Raw genomic sequence first — 17758 nt, 5'->3', positions numbered from 1 at the left:
TTAGCCCCAGACCTGGAGTGTTACAATCAGTAATAAACTGAATGGGAATATCTAGGAAATGATGTCACCAAGCCACAACCTAACAGAAACTGAACTGGAGTAGCCATATAAATACCGTGGCTACAAGAGCAGGTCAGAGGCTAGGAATCCTGAGGCGAGTAACTCACCTCTTGACTCCCCAAAGCCTATCCACCATTTACAAGGCACAAGTCAGGAGTGTGATGGAATACTCTCCACTTGCCTGGATGGGTGCAGCTCCAACAACACTCAAGAAGCTCGACACTATCCAGGACAAAGCAGCCCGCTTGATTGGCACCCCATCTACAAACATTCACTCCCTCCACCACTGACGCGCAGCAGCAGCAGTGTGTACCATCTACAAGATGCACTGCAGCAATGCACCAAGGCTCCTTAGACAGCACCTTTCAAACCCGCGACTTCTACCAACTAGAAGGACAAGGGCAGCAAATACATGGGAGCACCACCACCTGCAAGTTCCCCTCTAAGTCACACACCATCCTGACTTGGAACTATATCGCCGTTCCTTCACTGTCGCTGGGTCAAAATCCTGGAACTCCCTTCCTAACAGCACTGTGGGTGTACCTACCTCACATGGATTGCAGGGGTTCAAGAAGGCAACTCACCACCACCTTCTCAAGGGCAATTAGGGATGGGCAATAAATGCTGGCCTGGCCAGTGATGCCCACATCCCATGAATGAATAAACAAAAAATAATATCTATCACAGAGTGACACCTGAGCATTTTATCACCATTATCTGAAGCCTGAGATTAGATTAGATAATTTAGGGTTATTCCTTTGGACCTTGTATTTACTTAAGGTTTTATTCAGTTCTACCTCTCAATTTGTGCTGGATTCAATGAAATTGATAAAACATTCTTATCTCAATACTGCACACATATCAAGAAACACTTGCTGATTCAAAAATTTCAATCCAATAAATATTCGGACTATTCGTAACAGTTACTTCAGAGGAGCAAAGTTTAGTTCATGGAGAACTGGAAACTTCATTAAAATTTTCCAACTCTTGAGTGTACAGCAGCACTTCAGAGCATGCAATTTACTAAAGGGTTAAAGGTAATAATTGTCCTGGTGATACCAGCAGTTGAAGGGTTAATATCTGTGTTAAACTAATAGGCAGAGAAATGTCAAATATATCTGTTGATTGTTACTGGTGTTGGCAATCTCTCCTTTTAAAACTGCTTCACATCTCTCTGTCACAGACATAATACGAATATAACAACCATCCACTTTCTCCTTCTCAGTTTTCCAGGCTGCCCTCACTATGTTTGGGATCGTTGGTGGTCCACTGTTAGGATTCTTCCTATTAGGCATGCTAATCCCTTGTGAGAATTCAATTGCAAGTACCTCCGAGATAACATGGGGGGAGCAGGGGGGGGAGATTGATGAAAAGCTGGAAACAGGCACTGAATGGGTGCTGGACCTAAACCAGGTGGAACAGGATGCTTTCTAAATGGCGAAAATCTAGAAACAGTGAAAGTCCAAAGAGATTTGTGGCTCCAGGTAAACAGATCACTGTACTTTATAACATGATTATAACAAGGGTGCATCTGTCCAATTCCAATCCCAGTCCAATGTTTATAGGAAGGATGTATCTGTCCCATTCCAATCCCAGTCCAATGATTATAACAAGGGTGAATCTGTCCCATTTCAATCCCAGTCCAGTGTTTATAGGAAGGGTGTATCTGTCCCATTTCAATCCCAGTCCGGTGTTTATAGGAAGGGTGTATCTGTCCCATTTCAATCCCAGTCCGGTGTTTATAGGAAGGGTGTATCAGCCCCATTTCAATCCCAGTCCAGTGTTTATAGGAAGGGTGCATCAGCCCCATTTCAATCCCAGTCCAGTGTTCATAGGAAGGGTGTATCAGCCCCATTTCAATCCCAGTCCAGTGTTTATAGGAAGGGTGTATCTGTCCCATTTCAATCCCAGTCCACTGATTATAGGAAGGGTGTATCTGTCCCATTTCAATCCCAGTTCAGTGTTTATAGGAAGGGTGTATCTCCCCCATTTGAATCCCAGTTCAGTGTTTATAGGAAGAAGGTATCTGTCCCATTTCAATACCAGTCCAGTGTTAATAGGAAGGAGGTATCTGTCCCATTTCAATACCAGTCCAGTGTTAATAGGAAGGAGGTATCTGTCCCATTTCAATCCCAGTCCAATGTTTATAGGAAGGATGTATCTGTCTTGTTTCAATCCCAGTCCAGTGTTTATAGGAAGGGTGTATCTGTCCCATTTCAATCCCAGTCCAGTGTTTATAGGAAGGGTGTAAGTGTCCCATTTCAATCCCAGTCCAGTGTTTATAGGAAGGAGGTATCTGTCCCATTTCAATACCAGTCCAGTGTTAATAGGAAGGGTGTAAGTGTCCCATTTCAATCCCAGTCCAGTGTTTATACGAAGGAGGTATCTGTCCCATTTCAATACCAGTCCAGTGTTAATGGGAAGGGTGTAAGTGTCCCATTTCAATCCCAGTCCAGTGTTTATAGGAAGGGTGTATCAGCCCCATTTCAATCCCAGTCCAGTGTTTAAAGGAAGGGTGTATCTGTCCCATTTCAATCCCAGTCCAGTGTTTATAGGAAGGAGGTATCTGTCCCATTTCAATCCCAGTCCAGTGTTTATAGGAAGGGTGTATATGTCCCATTTCAATCCCAGTCCGGTGTTTATAGGAAGGGTGTATCTGTCCCATTTCAATCCCAGTCCGGTGTTTATAGGAAGGGTGTATCAGCCCCATTTCAATCCCAGTCCAGTGTTTATAGGAAGGGTGTATCAGCCCCATTTCAATCCCAATCCAGTGTTTATAGGAAGGGTGTATCAGCCCCATTTCAATCCCAATCCAGTGTTTATAGGAAGGGTGTATCAGCCCCATTTCAATCCCAGTCCAGTGTTTATAGGAATGATGTATCAGCCCCATTTCAATCCCAGTCCGGTGTTTATAGGAAGGATGCCTCTGTCCCATTTCAATACCAGTCCAGTGTTTATAGGAAGGGTGTATCAGCCCCATTTCAATCCCAGTCCAGTGTTTATAGGAATGATGTATCAGCCCCATTTCAATCCCAGTCCAGAGTTGAGAGGAAGGAGGTATCTGCCCCATTTCAATCCCAGTCCAGTGTTTATAGGAATGATGTATCAGCCCCATTTCGATCCCAGTCCAGTGTTTATAGGAAGGATGCCTCTGTCCCATTTCAATCCCAGTCCAGTGTTGAAAGGAAGGAGGTATCTGTCCCATTTCAATCCCAGTCCAGTGTTGAGAGGAAGGAGGTATCAGCCCCATTTCAATCCCAGTCCAGTGTTTATAGGAAGGAGGTATCTGTCCCATTTCAATCCCAGTCCAGTGTTTACAGGAAGGAGGTATCTGTCCCATTTCAATACCAGTCCAGTGTTTACAGGAAGGGTGTATCTGTCCCATTTGAATACCAGTCCAGTGTTTACAGGAAGGATGTATCTGTCCCATTTCAATACCAGTCCAGTGTTTACAGGAAGGATGCCTCTGTCCCATTTCAATCCCAGTCCAGTGTTTACAGGAAGGAGGTATCTGTCCCATTTCAATACCAGTCCAGTGTTTAAAGGAAGGATGTATCTGTCCCATTTCAATCCCAGTCCAGCGTTTACAGGAAGGAGGTATCTGTCCCATTTCAATACCAGTCCAGTATTTACAGGAAGGAGGTATCTGTCCCATTTCAATCCCAGTCCAGTGTTTACAGGAAGGAGGTATCTGTCCCATTTCAATACCAGTCCCGTGTTTAAATGAAGGATGTATCTGTCCCATTTCAATCCCAGTCCAGTGTTTACAGGAAGGAGGTATCTGTCCCATTTCAATCCCAGTCCAGTGTTTACAGGAAGGAGGTATCTGTCCCATTTCAATACCAGTCCAGTGTTTATAGGAAGGAGGTATCTGTCCCATTTCAATACCAGTCCAGTGTTTAAAGGAAGGATGTATCTGTCCCATTTCAATCCCAGTCCAGTGTTTACAGGAAGGAGGTATCTGTCCCATTTCAATTCCAGTCCAGTGTTTACAGGAAGGAGGTATCTGTCCCATTTCAATCCCAGTCCAGTGTTTATAGGAAGGATGTATCTGTCCCATTTCAATCCCAGTCCAGTGTTTACAGGAAGGAGGTATCTGTCCCATTTCAATACCAGTCCAGTGTTTAAAGGAAGGATGTATCTGTCCCATTTCAATCCCAGTCCAGTGTTTACAGGAAGGAGGTATCTGTCCCATTTCAATACCAGTCCAGTATTTACAGGAAGGAGGTATCTGTCCCATTTCAATCCCAGTCCAGTGTTTGCAGGAAGGAGGTATCTGTCCCATTTCAATACCAGTCCAGTATTTACAGGAAGGAGGTATCTGTCCCATTTCAATCCCAGTCCAGTGTTTATAGGAAGGATGTATCTGTCCCATTTCAATACCAGTCCAGTATTTACAGGAAGGAGGTATCTGTCCCATTTCAATACCAGTCCAGTATTTACAGGAAGGAGGTATCTGTCCCATTTCAATCCCAGTCCAGTGTTTACAGGAAGGAGGTATCTGTCCCATTTCAATACCAGTCCAGTGTTTAAAGGAAGGATGTATCTGTCCCATTTCAATCCCAGTCCAGTGTTTACAGGAAGGAGGTATCTGTCCCATTTCAATACCAGTCCAGTGTTTAAAGGAAGGGTGTATCTGTCCCATTTCAATCCCAGTCCAGTGTTTACAGGAAGGAGGTATCTGTCCCATTTCAATACCAGTCCAGTGTTTAAAGGAAGGATGTATCTGTCCCATTTCAATCCCAGTCCAGTGTTTACAGGAAGGAGGTATCTGTCCCATTTCAATACCAGTCCAGTGTTTAAAGGAAGGATGTATCTGTCCCATTTCAATCCCAGTCCAGTGTTTAAATGAAGGATGTATCTGTCCCATTTCAATCCCAGTCCAGTGTTTACAGGAAGGAGGTATCTGTCCCATTTCAATCCCAGTCCAGTGTTTACAGGAAGGAGGTATCTGTCCCATTTCAATACCAGTCCAGTGTTTAAAGGAAGGATCTATCTGTCCCATTTCAATCCCAGTCCAGTGTTTACAGGAAGGAGGTATCTGTCCCATTTCAATCCCAGTCCAGTGTTTACAGGAAGGAGGTATCTGTCCCATTTCAATACCAGTCCAGTGTTTAAAGGAAGGATGTATCTGTCCCATTTCAATCCCAGTCCAGTGTTTACAGGAAGGAGGTATCTGTCCCATTTCAATCCCAGTCCAGTGTTTAAATGAAGGATGTATCTGTCCCATTTCAATCCCAGTCCAGTGTTTACAGGAAGGAGGTATCTGTCCCATTTCAATCCCAGTCCAGTGTTTACAGGAAGGAGGTATCTGTCCCATTTCAATACCAGTCCAGTATTTACAGGAAGGAGGTATCTGTCCCATTTCAATCCCAGTCCAGTGTTTACAGGAAGGATGTATCTGTCCCATTTCAATACCAGTCCCGTGTTTAAATGAAGGATGTATCTGTCCCATTTCAATCCCAGTCCAGTGTTTACAGGAAGGAGGTATCTGTCCCATTTCAATCCCAGTCCAGTGTTTACAGGAAGGAGGTATCTGTCCCATTTCAATTCCAGTCCAGTGTTTACAGGAAGGAGGTATCTGTCCCATTTCAATCCCAGTCCAGTGTTTACAGGAAGGATGTATCTGTCCCATTTCAATCCCAGTCCAGTGTTTATAGGAAGGATGTATCTGTCCCATTTCAATCCCAGTCCAGTGTTTACAGGAAGGAGGTATCTGTCCCATTTCAATACCAGTCCAGTGTTTAAAGGAAGGATGTATCTGTCCCATTTCAATCCCAGTCCAGTGTTTACAGGAAGGAGGTATCTGTCCCATTTCAATACCAGTCCAGTGTTTATAGGAAGGATGTATCTGTCCCATTTCAATCCCAGTCCAGTGTTTACAGGAAGGAGGTATCTGTCCCATTTCAATACCAGTCCAGTGTTTATAGGAAGGATGTATCTGTCCCATTTCAATCCCAGTCCAGTGTTTACAGGAAGGAGGTATCTGTCCCATTTCAATACCAGTCCAGTGTTTAAAGGAAGGATGTATCTGTCCCATTTCAATCCCAGTCCAGTGTTTACAGGAAGGAGGTATCTGTCCCATTTCAATCCCAGTCCAGTGTTTACAGGAAGGAGGTATCTGTCCCATTTCAATACCAGTCCAGTATTTACAGGAAGGAGGTATCTGTCCCATTTCAATCCCAGTCCAGTGTTTACAGGAAGGATGTATCTGTCCCATTTCAATACCAGTCCCGTGTTTAAATGAAGGATGTATCTGTCCCATTTCAATCCCAGTCCAGTGTTTACAGGAAGGAGGTATCTGTCCCATTTCAATCCCAGTCCAGTGTTTACAGGAAGGAGGTATCTGTCCCATTTCAATTCCAGTCCAGTGTTTACAGGAAGGAGGTATCTGTCCCATTTCAATCCCAGTCCAGTGTTTACAGGAAGGATGTATCTGTCCCATTTCAATCCCAGTCCAGTGTTTATAGGAAGGATGTATCTGTCCCATTTCAATCCCAGTCCAGTGTTTACAGGAAGGAGGTATCTGTCCCATTTCAATACCAGTCCAGTGTTTAAAGGAAGGATGTATCTGTCCCATTTCAATCCCAGTCCAGTGTTTACAGGAAGGAGGTATCTGTCCCATTTCAATACCAGTCCAGTGTTTATAGGAAGGATGTATCTGTCCCATTTCAATCCCAGTCCAGTGTTTACAGGAAGGAGGTATCTGTCCCATTTCAATACCAGTCCAGTGTTTATAGGAAGGATGTATCTGTCCCATTTCAATCCCAGTCCAGTGTTTACAGGAAGGAGGTATCTGTCCCATTTCAATACCAGTCCAGTGTTTAAAGGAAGGATGTATCTGTCCCATTTCAATCCCAGTCCAGTGTTTACAGGAAGGAGGTATCTGTCCCATTTCAATACCAGTCCCGTGTTTAAATGAAGGATGTATCTGTCCCATTTCAATCCCAGTCCAGTGTTTACAGGAAGGAGGTATCTGTCCCATTTCAATCCCAGTCCAGTGTTTACAGGAAGGAGGTATCTGTCCCATTTCAATACCAGTCCAGTGTTTATAGGAAGGAGGTATCTGTCCCATTTCAATACCAGTCCAGTGTTTAAAGGAAGGATGTATCTGTCCCATTTCAATCCCAGTCCAGTGTTTACAGGAAGGAGGTATCTGTCCCATTTCAATCCCAGTCCAGTGTTTACAGGAAGGATGTATCTGTCCCATTTCAATACCAGTCCAGTGTTTATAGGAAGGAGGTATCTGTCCCATTTCAATACCAGTCCAGTGTTTAAAGGAAGGATGTATCTGTCCCATTTCAATCCAAGTCCAGTGTTTACAGGAAGGAGGTATCTGTCCCATTTCAATACCAGTCCAGTGTTTAAAGGAAGGATGTATCTGTCCCATTTCAATCCCAGTCCAGTGTTTACAGGAAGGAGGTATCTGTCCCATTTCAATACCAGTCCCGTGTTTAAATGAAGGATGTATCTGTCCCATTTCAATCCCAGTCCAGTGTTTACAGGAAGGAGGTATCTGTCCCATTTCAATCCCAGTCCAGTGTTTACAGGAAGGAGGTATCTGTCCCATTTCAATACCAGTCCAGTGTTTATAGGAAGGAGGTATCTGTCCCATTTCAATACCAGTCCAGTGTTTAAAGGAAGGATGTATCTGTCCCATTTCAATCCCAGTCCAGTGTTTACAGGAAGGAGGTATCTGTCCCATTTCAATCCCAGTCCAGTGTTTACAGGAAGGAGGTATCTGTCCCATTTCAATACCAGTCCAGTGTTTATAGGAAGGAGGTATCTGTCCCATTTCAATACCAGTCCAGTGTTTAAAGGAAGGATGTATCTGTCCCATTTCAATCCCAGTCCAGTGTTTACAGGAAGGAGGTATCTGTCCCATTTCAATTCCAGTCCAGTGTTTACAGGAAGGATGTATCTGTCCCATTTCAATCCCAGTCCAGTGTTTACAGGAAGGAGGTATCTGTCCCATTTCAATCCCAGTCCAGTGTTTACAGGAAGGAGGTATCTGTCCCATTTCAATACCAGTCCAGTGTTTACAGGAAGGAGGTATCTGTCCCATTTCAATAACAGTCCAGTGTTTACAGGAAGGAGGTAACTGTCCCATTTCAATACCAGTCCAGTGTTTAAAGGAAGGAGGCATCTGTCCCATTTCAATACCAGTCCAGTGTTTACAGGAAGGAGGTATCTGTCCCATTTCAATCCCAGTCCAGTGTTTATAGGAAGGATGTATCAGCCCCATTTCAATCCCAGTCCAGTGTTTATAGGAAGGATGTATCAGCCCCATTTCAATCCCAGTCCAGTGTTGAGAGGAAGGATGTATCAGCCCCATTTCAATCCCAGTCCAGTGTTTATAGGAAGGATGTATCAGCCCCATTTCAATCCCAGTCCAGTGTTTATAGGAAGGATGCCTCTGTCCCATTTCAATCCCAGTCCAGTGTTTCTAGGAAGGATGTATCAGCCCCATTTCAAACCCAGTCCAGTGTTTATAGGAAGGAGGTATCTGTCCCATTTCAATCCCAGTCCAGTGTTGAGAGGAAGGAGGTATCTGTCCCATTTCAATCCCAGTCCAGTGTTTACAGGAAGGAGGTATCTGTCCCATTTCAATACCAGTCCAGTGTTTACAGGAAGGAGGTATCTGTCCCATTTCAATACCAGTCCAGTGATTATAGGAATGGTTTATCTGCCCCATTGGAATCCCAGTCCACTGTTTATAGGAAGGGTGTATCTGTCCCATTGCAATCCCAGTCCAGTATTTATAGTATGGGTGCATCTGTCCCATTTCAATCCCGGTCCAGTGTTTATTGGAAGGATTTATCTGTCCCATTTCAATCCCAGTCCAGTGTTGATAGGAAGGATGTATCTGTCCCATTTCGATACAAGTCCAGTGTTTATGGGAAGGGTGTATCTGTCCCATTTCAATCCAAGTCCAGTGTTTATGGGAAGGGTGTATCTGTCCCATTTCAATCCAAGTCCAGTGTTTATAGGAAGGGTGTATCTGTCCCATTTCAATCCCAGTCCAGTCTTATAGGAAGGATGTATCTGTCCCATTTCAATCCCAGAAAAGTGTTTATATGAAGGGTGTATCTGCCCCATTTCAATCCCAGTCCAGTGTTTACAGGAATGGTGTATCTGCCCCATTTCAATACCAGTCCAGTGTTTACAGGAATGGTGTATCTGCCCCATTTCAATCCCAGTCCAGTATTTTTAGGAAGGGTTTATCTGTCCCATTGCAAACTCAGTCCAGTATTTATAGGATGGGTGCATCTGTCCCATTTCAATCCCTGTCCAGCGTTCATCGGAAGCGTATATCTGCCCCATTTGAATCCCAGTCCACTGTTTATAGGAAGGATGTATCTGTCCCATTTCAATCCCAGTCCAGTGTTTACAGGAAGGGTGAATCTGCCCCATTTTATTCCCAGTCCAGTGTTAATCGGAAGGGTGTATCTGTCCCATTTCAATCCCAGTCCAGTGTTTATAGGAAGGGTGTATCTGTCCCATTTCAATCCCAGTCCAGTGTTCATAGGAAGGGTGTATCTGTCCCATTTCAATACCAGTCCAGTGTTTACGGGAAGGGTGTATCTGTCCCATTTCAATCCCAGTCCAGTGTTTATAGGAAGGGTGTATCTGTCCCATTTCAATACCAGTCCAGTGTTTTTCGGAAGGGTGTATCTGTCCCATTTCAATACCAGTCCAGTGTTTACGGGAAGGGTGTATCAGTCCCATTTCAATCCCAGTCCAGTGTTTATAGGAAGGGTGTATCTGTCCCATTTCAATCCCAGTCCAGTGTTTACGGGATGGGTGTATCTGTCCCATTTCAATCCCATTCCAGTGTTTATAGGAAGGGTGTATCTGTCCCATTTCAATCCCAGTCCAGTGTTTATAGGAAGGGTGTATCTGTCCCATTTCAATCCCAGTCCAGTGTTTATAGGAAGGGTGTATCTGTCCCATTTCAATACCAGTCCAGTGTTTACGGGAAGGGTCTATCTGTCCCATTTCAATCCCATTCCAGTGTTTATAGGAAGGGTGTATCTGTCCCATTTCAATACCAGTCCAGTGTTTTTCGGAAGGGTGTATCTGTCCCATTTCAATACCAGTCCAGTGTTTACGGGAAGGGTCTATCTGTCCCATTTCAATCCCATTCCAGTGTTTATAGGAAGGGTGTATCTGTCCCATTTCAATACCAGTCCAGTGTTTTTCGGAAGGGTGTATCTGTCCCATTTCAATCCCAGTCCAGTGTTTACGGGAAGGGTCTATCTGTCCCATTTCAATCCCATTCCAGTGTTTATAGGAAGGGTGTATCTGTCCCATTTCAATACCAGTCCAGTGTTTTTCGGAAGGGTGTATCTGTCCCATTTCAATCCCAGTCCAGTGTTTATAGGAAGGGTGTATCTGTCCCATTTCAATCCCAGTCCAGTGTTTATAGGAAGGGTGTATCTGTCCCATTTCAATACCAGTCCAGTGTTTACGGGAAGGGTGTATCTGTCCCATTTCAATCCCATTCCAGTGTTTATAGGAAGGGTGTATCTGCCCCATTTCAAACCCAGTCCAGTGTTTATAGGAAGGGTGTATCTGTCCCATTTCAATACCAGTCCAGTGTTTATGGGAAGGGTGTATCTGTCCCATTTCAATCCCATTCCAGTGTTTATAGGAAGGGTGTATCTGTCCCATTTCAATACCAGTCCAGTGTTTTTCGGAAGGGTGTCTCTGCCCCATTTCAAACCCAGTCCAGTGTTTATAGGAAGGGTGCATCTGTCCCATTTAAAACCCTGTGTAGCTTTTTTAGGAAGTGTGTATCTGTCCCATTTCAATCCCAGTCCAGTGATTATTGGAAGGGTATATCTGTCCCATTTAAATCCCAGTCCAGTGTTTACAGGAAGGGTGAATCTGACCTATTTCAATACTAGCCCTGTGTTTATCGGAAGGGTGTATCTGTCCCAATTCAATACCAGTCCAGTGATACAGGAAGGTTTATCTGTCCCATTTCAATCCAGTCCAGTGTTTACAGGAAGGGTGAATCTGACCTATTTCAATACTAGCCCAGTGTTTATCGGAAGGGTGTATCTGTCCCATTTCAATCCCAGTCCAGTGGTTATAGGAAGGGTGAATCTGCCCCATTTTATTCCCAGTCCAGTGTAAATCGGAAGGGTGTATCTGTCCCTTTTCAATCGCAGTCCGGTGTATTAGGAAGGTTGTATCTGTCCCATTTCAATCCCAGTCCAGTGATTATAGGAATGGTTTATCTGCCCCATTTGAATCCCAGTCCACTGTTTATAGGAAGGATGTATCTGTCCCATTTCAATCCCAGTCCAGTGTTTATAGGAAGGGTGAATCTGCCCCATTTTATTCCCAGTCCAGTGTTAATCGGAAGGGTGTATCTGTCCCATTTCAATCGCAGTCCGGTGTATTAGGAAGGTTGTATCTGTCCCATTTCAATCCCAGTCCAGTGTTTATAGGAAGGGTGTATCTCTCCCATTTCAATCCCAGTCCAGTGTTTATAGGAAGGGTGTATCAGTCCCAATTCAATACCAGTCCAGTGTTTACAGGAAGGATGTATCTGTCCCATTTCAATCCCAGTCCAGTGTTTACAGGAAGGTTTATCTGCCCCATTTCAATCCCAGTCCAGTGTTAAATGGAAGGGTGTATCAGCCCCATTTCAATCCCAGTCCAGTGTTTACAGGAAGGGTGAATCTGCCCCATTTTATTCCCAGTCCAGTGTTAATCGGAAGGGTGTATCTGTCCCATTTCAATCCCAGTCCAGTGTTTATAGGAAGGGTGTATCTGTCCCATTTCAATCCCAGTCCAGTGTTCATAGGAAGGGTGTATCTGTCCCATTTCAATACCAGTCCAGTGTTTACGGGAAGGGTGTATCTGTCCCATTTCAATCCCAGTCCAGTGTTTATAGGAAGGGTGTATCTGTCCCATTTCAATACCAGTCCAGTGTTTTTCGGAAGGGTGTATCTGTCCCATTTCAATACCAGTCCAGTGTTTACGGGAAGGGTGTATCACTCCCATTTCAATCCCAGTCCAGTGTTTATAGGAAGGGTGTATCTGTCCCATTTCAATCCCAGTCCAGTGTTTACGGGATGGGTGTATCTGTCCCATTTCAATCCCATTCCAGTGTTTATAGGAAGGGTGTATCTGTCCCATTTCAATCCCAGTCCAGTGTTTATAGGAAGGGTGTATCTGTCCCATTTCAATCCCAGTCCAGTGTTTATAGGAAGGGTGTATCTGTCCCATTTCAATACAGTCCAGTGTTTACGGGAAGGGTCTATCTGTCCCATTTCAATCCCATTCCAGTGTTTATAGGAAGGGTGTATCTGTCCCATTTCAATACCAGTCCAGTGTTTTTCGGAAGGGTGTATCTGTCCCATTTCAATACCAGTCCAGTGTTTACGGGAAGGGTCTATCTGTCCCATTTCAATCCCATTCCAGTGTTTATAGGAAGGGTGTATCTGTCCCATTTCAATACCAGTCCAGTGTTTTTCGGAAGGGTGTATCTGTCCCATTTCAATCCCAGTCCAGTGTTTACGGGAAGGGTCTATCTGTCCCATTTCAATCCCATTCCAGTGTTTATAGGAAGGGTGTATCTGTCCCATTTCAATACCAGTCCAGTGTTTTTCGGAAGGGTGTATCTGTCCCATTTCAATCCCAGTCCAGTGTTTATAGGAAGGGTGTATCTGTCCCATTTCAATCCCAGTCCAGTGTTTATAGGAAGGGTGTATCTGTCCCATTTCAATACCAGTCCAGTGTTTACGGGAAGGGTGTATCTGTCCCATTTCAATCCCATTCCAGTGTTTATAGGAAGGGTGTATCTGCCCCATTTCAAACCCAGTCCAGTGTTTATAGGAAGGGTGTATCTGTCCCATTTCAATACCAGTCCAGTGTTTATGGGAAGGGTGTATCTGTCCCATTTCAATCCCATTCCAGTGTTTATAGGAAGGGTGTATCTGTCCCATTTCAATACCAGTCCAGTGTTTTTCGGAAGGGTGTCTCTGCCCCATTTCAAACCCAGTCCAGTGTTTATAGGAAGGGTGCATCTGTCCCATTTAAAACCCTGTGTAGCTTTTTTAGGAAGTGTGTATCTGTCCCATTTCAATCCCAGTCCAGTGATTATTGGAAGGGTATATCTGTCCCATTTAAATCCCAGTCCAGTGTTTACAGGAAGGGTGAATCTGACCTATTTCAATACTAGCCCTGTGTTTATCGGAAGGGTGTATCTGTCCCAATTCAATACCAGTCCAGTGATACAGGAAGGTTTATCTGTCCCATTTCAATCCAGTCCAGTGTTTACAGGAAGGGTGAATCTGACCTATTTCAATACTAGCCCAGTGTTTATCGGAAGGGTGTATCTGTCCCATTTCAATCCCAGTCCAGTGGTTATAGGAAGGGTGAATCTGCCCCATTTTATTCCCAGTCCAGTGTAAATCGGAAGGGTGTATCTGTCCCTTTTCAATCGCAGTCCGGTGTATTAGGAAGGTTGTATCTGTCCCATTTCAATCCCAGTCCAGTGATTATAGGAATGGTTTATCTGCCCCATTTGAATCCCAGTCCACTGTTTATAGGAAGGATGTATCTGTCCCATTTCAATCCCAGTCCAGTGTTTATAGGAAGGGTGAATCTGCCCCATTTTATTCCCAGTCCAGTGTTAATCGGAAGGGTGTATCTGTCCCATTTCAATCGCAGTCCGGTGTATTAGGAAGGTTGTATCTGTCCCATTTCAATCCCAGTCCAGTGTTTATAGGAAGGGTGTATCTCTCCCATTTCAATCCCAGTCCAGTGTTTATAGGAAGGGTGTATCAGTCCCAATTCAATACCAGTCCAGTGTTTACAGGAAGGATGTATCTGTCCCATTTCAATCCCAGTCCAGTGTTTACAGGAAGGTTTATCTGCCCCATTTCAATCCCAGTCCAGTGTTAAATGGAAGGGTGTATCAGCCCCATTTCAATCCCAGTCCAGTGTTTACAGGAAGGGTGAATCTGCCCCATTTTATTCCCAGTCCAGTGTTAATCGGAAGGGTGTATCTGTCCCATTTCAATCCCAGTCCAGTGTTTATAGGAAGGGTGTATCTGTCCCATTTCAATCCCAGTCCAGTGTTCATAGGAAGGGTGTATCTGTCCCATTTCAATACCAGTCCAGTGTTTACGGGAAGGGTGTATCTGTCCCATTTCAATCCCAGTCCAGTGTTTATAGGAAGGGTGTATCTGTCCCATTTCAATACCAGTCCAGTGTTTTTCGGAAGGGTGTATCTGTCCCATTTCAATACCAGTCCAGTGTTTACGGGAAGGGTGTATCACTCCCATTTCAATCCCAGTCCAGTGTTTATAGGAAGGGTGTATCTGTCCCATTTCAATCCCAGTCCAGTGTTTACGGGATGGGTGTATCTGTCCCATTTCAATCCCATTCCAGTGTTTATAGGAAGGGTGTATCTGTCCCATTTCAATCCCAGTCCAGTGTTTATAGGAAGGGTGTATCTGTCCCATTTCAATCCCAGTCCAGTGTTTATAGGAAGGGTGTATCTGTCCCATTTCAATACAGTCCAGTGTTTACGGGAAGGGTCTATCTGTCCCATTTCAATCCCATTCCAGTGTTTATAGGAAGGGTGTATCTGTCCCATTTCAATACCAGTCCAGTGTTTTTCGGAAGGGTGTATCTGTCCCATTTCAATACCAGTCCAGTGTTTACGGGAAGGGTCTATCTGTCCCATTTCAATCCCATTCCAGTGTTTATAGGAAGGGTGTATCTGTCCCATTTCAATACCAGTCCAGTGTTTTTCGGAAGGGTGTATCTGTCCCATTTCAATCCCAGTCCAGTGTTTATAGGAAGGGTGTATCTGTCCCATTTCAATCCCAGTCCAGTGTTTATAGGAAGGGTGTATCTGTCCCATTTCAATACCAGTCCAGTGTTTACGGGAAGGGTGTATCTGTCCCATTTCAATCCCATTCCAGTGTTTATAGGAAGGGTGTATCTGCCCCATTTCAAACCCAGTCCAGTGTTTATAGGAAGGGTGTATCTGTCCCATTTCAATACCAGTCCAGTGTTTATGGGAAGGGTGTATCTGTCCCATTTCAATCCCATTCCAGTGTTTATAGGAAGGGTGTATCTGTCCCATTTCAATACCAGTCCAGTGTTTTTCGGAAGGGTGTCTCTGCCCCATTTCAAACCCAGTCCAGTGTTTATAGGAAGGGTGCATCTGTCCCATTTAAAACCCTGTGTAGCTTTTATAGGAAGTGTGTATCTGTCCCATTTCAATCCCAGTCCAGTGATTATTGGAAGGGTATATCTGTCCCATTTAAATCCCAGTCCAGTGTTTACAGGAAGGGTGAATCTGACCTATTTCAATACTAGCCCTGTGTTTATCGGAAGGGTGTATCTGTCCCAATTCAATACCAGTCCAGTGATACAGGAAGGTTTATCTGTCCCATTTCAATCCAGTCCAGTGTTTACAGGAAGGGTGAATCTGACCTATTTCAATACTAGCCCAGTGTTTATCGGAAGGGTGTATCTGTCCCATTTCAATCCCAGTCCAGTGGTTATAGGAAGGGTGAATCTGCCCCATTTTATTCCCAGTCCAGTGTAAATCGGAAGGGTGTATCTGTCCCTTTTCAATCGCAGTCCGGTGTATTAGGAAGGTTGTATCTGTCCCATTTCAATCCCAGTCCAGTGATTATAGGAATGGTTTATCTGCCCCATTTGAATCCCAGTCCACTGTTTATAGGAAGGATGTATCTGTCCCATTTCAATCCCAGTCCAGTGTTTATAGGAAGGGTGAATCTGCCCCATTTTATTCCCAGTCCAGTGTTAATCGGAAGGGTGTATCTGTCCCATTTCAATCGCAGTCCGGTGTATTAGGAAGGTTGTATCTGTCCCATTTCAATCCCAGTCCAGTGTTTATAGGAAGGGTGTATCTCTCCCATTTCAATCCCAGTCCAGTGTTTATAGGAAGGGTGTATCAGTCCCAATTCAATACCAGTCCAGTGTTTACAGGAAGGATGTATCTGTCCCATTTCAATCCCAGTCCAGTGTTTACAGGAAGGTTTATCTGCCCCATTTCAATCCCAGTCCAGTGTTAAATGGAAGGGTGTATCAGCCCCATTTCAATCCCAGTCCAGTGTTTATAGGAAGGGTTTATCTGTCCCATTGCAAACTCAGTCCAGTGTTTATAGGAAGGGTGAATCTGTCCCATTTCAATCCCTGTCCAGCGTTCATAGGAAGCGTATATCTGTCCCATTTAAATCCCAGTCCCGTGTTTATAGGAAGGGTGTATCTGTCCCATTTAAATCCCAGTCCCGTGTTTACAGGAAGAGTGTATCTGCCGCATTGCAATCACACTCCAATGTTAATAGGAAGGCTGTATCTCCCCCATTTCAATACCAGTCCAGTGTCTATAGGAAGGGTGTATCTGTCCCATTGCAAACCCAGTCCAGTATTTATAGGATGGGTGCATCTGTCCCATTTCAATCCCTGTCCAGTGTTTATAGGAAGGCTGTATCTCCCCCATTTCAATACCAGTCCAGTGTCTATAGGAAGGGTGCATCTGTCCCATTTCAATCCCTGTCCAGTGTTTATTGGAAGGATTTAACTGTCCCATTTCAATCCCAGTCCAGTGTTTACGGGAAGGGTTTATCTGCCCCATTTGAATCCCAGTAAAGTGTTTATAGGAAGGATGTATCTGCCCATTTCGACACAAGTCCAGTGTTTATAGGAAAGGTGTATCTGTCCCATTTCAATCCAAGTCCAGTGTTTATGGGAAGGGTGTATCTGTCCCATTTCAATCCCAGTCCAGTCTTTACAGGAAGGATGTATCTGTCCCATTTCAATCCCAGAAAAGTGTATATAGGAAGGGTGTATCAGTCCCATTTCAATCCCAGTCCAGTGTTTACAGGAATGGTGTATCAGTCCCATTTCAATCCCAGTCCAGTGTTTACAGGAATGATGTATCAGTCCCATTTCAATCCCAGTCCAGTGTTTACAGGAATGGTGTATCTGTCCCATTTCAATCCATGTCCAGTGTTCATGGGAAGGGTTTATCTGTCCCATTGCAAACTCAGTCCAGTGTTTATAGGAAGGGTGTATTTGCCCCATTTTATTCCCAGTCCAGTGTTAATTGGAAGGGTGTATCTGTCCCATTTCAATCCCAGTCCAGTGTTTACAGGAATGGTGTATCTGCCCCATTTCAATCCCAGTCCAGTGTTTACAGGAAGGGTGTATCTGTCCCATTTCAATCCCAGTCCAGTGTTTATAGGAAGGGTGTATCTGTCCCATTTCAATCCCAGTCCAGTGTTTATAGGAAGGGTGTATCTGCCCCATTTTATTCCCAGTCCAGTGTTAATCGGGAGGGTGTATCTGTCCCATTTCAATCCCAGTCCAGTGTTTATAGGAAGGGTGTATCAGTCCCATTTCAATCCCAGTCCAGTGTTTATAGGAAGGGTGTATCTCTCCCATTTCAATCCCAGTCCAGTGTTTGTAAGAAGCGTGTATTTCCCCCAATTCAATACCAGTCCAGTGTTTACAGGAAGTATGTATCTGTCCCATTTCAATCCCAGAAAAGTGTATATAGGAAGGGTGTATCTGTCCCATTGCAAACTCAGTCCAGTGTTTATAGGATGGACGTATCTGTCCCATTTCAATCCCTGTCCAGTGTTTATTGGAAGGATTTATCTGTCCCATTTCAATCCCGGTCCAGTGTTTATTG

General features: G+C 44.3%; 1 protein-coding gene across 1 annotated transcript in view; it reads left to right on the top strand.

Moving 5' to 3' along the window:
- Positions 1–1483: 1483 nt before the first annotated feature.
- LOC137384013 (methyltransferase-like protein 27) overlaps positions 1484–17758 on the top strand; it is a 58109-nt gene continuing 41834 nt past the window's right edge. Inside the window, exon 1 of the mRNA XM_068057580.1 lies at positions 1484–1544. Within this exon, the coding sequence (XP_067913681.1) occupies positions 1484–1544 (61 nt within the window). The remainder of the gene's footprint in view (positions 1545–17758) is intronic.

Source organism: Heterodontus francisci, chromosome 25, assembly GCF_036365525.1.
Source record: "Heterodontus francisci isolate sHetFra1 chromosome 25, sHetFra1.hap1, whole genome shotgun sequence".
Lineage (NCBI taxonomy): Eukaryota > Metazoa > Chordata > Chondrichthyes > Heterodontiformes > Heterodontidae > Heterodontus > Heterodontus francisci.
The sequence above is the reverse complement of the archived record's forward strand: the minus strand, read 5'-3'. Positions and strand labels throughout refer to the sequence as shown.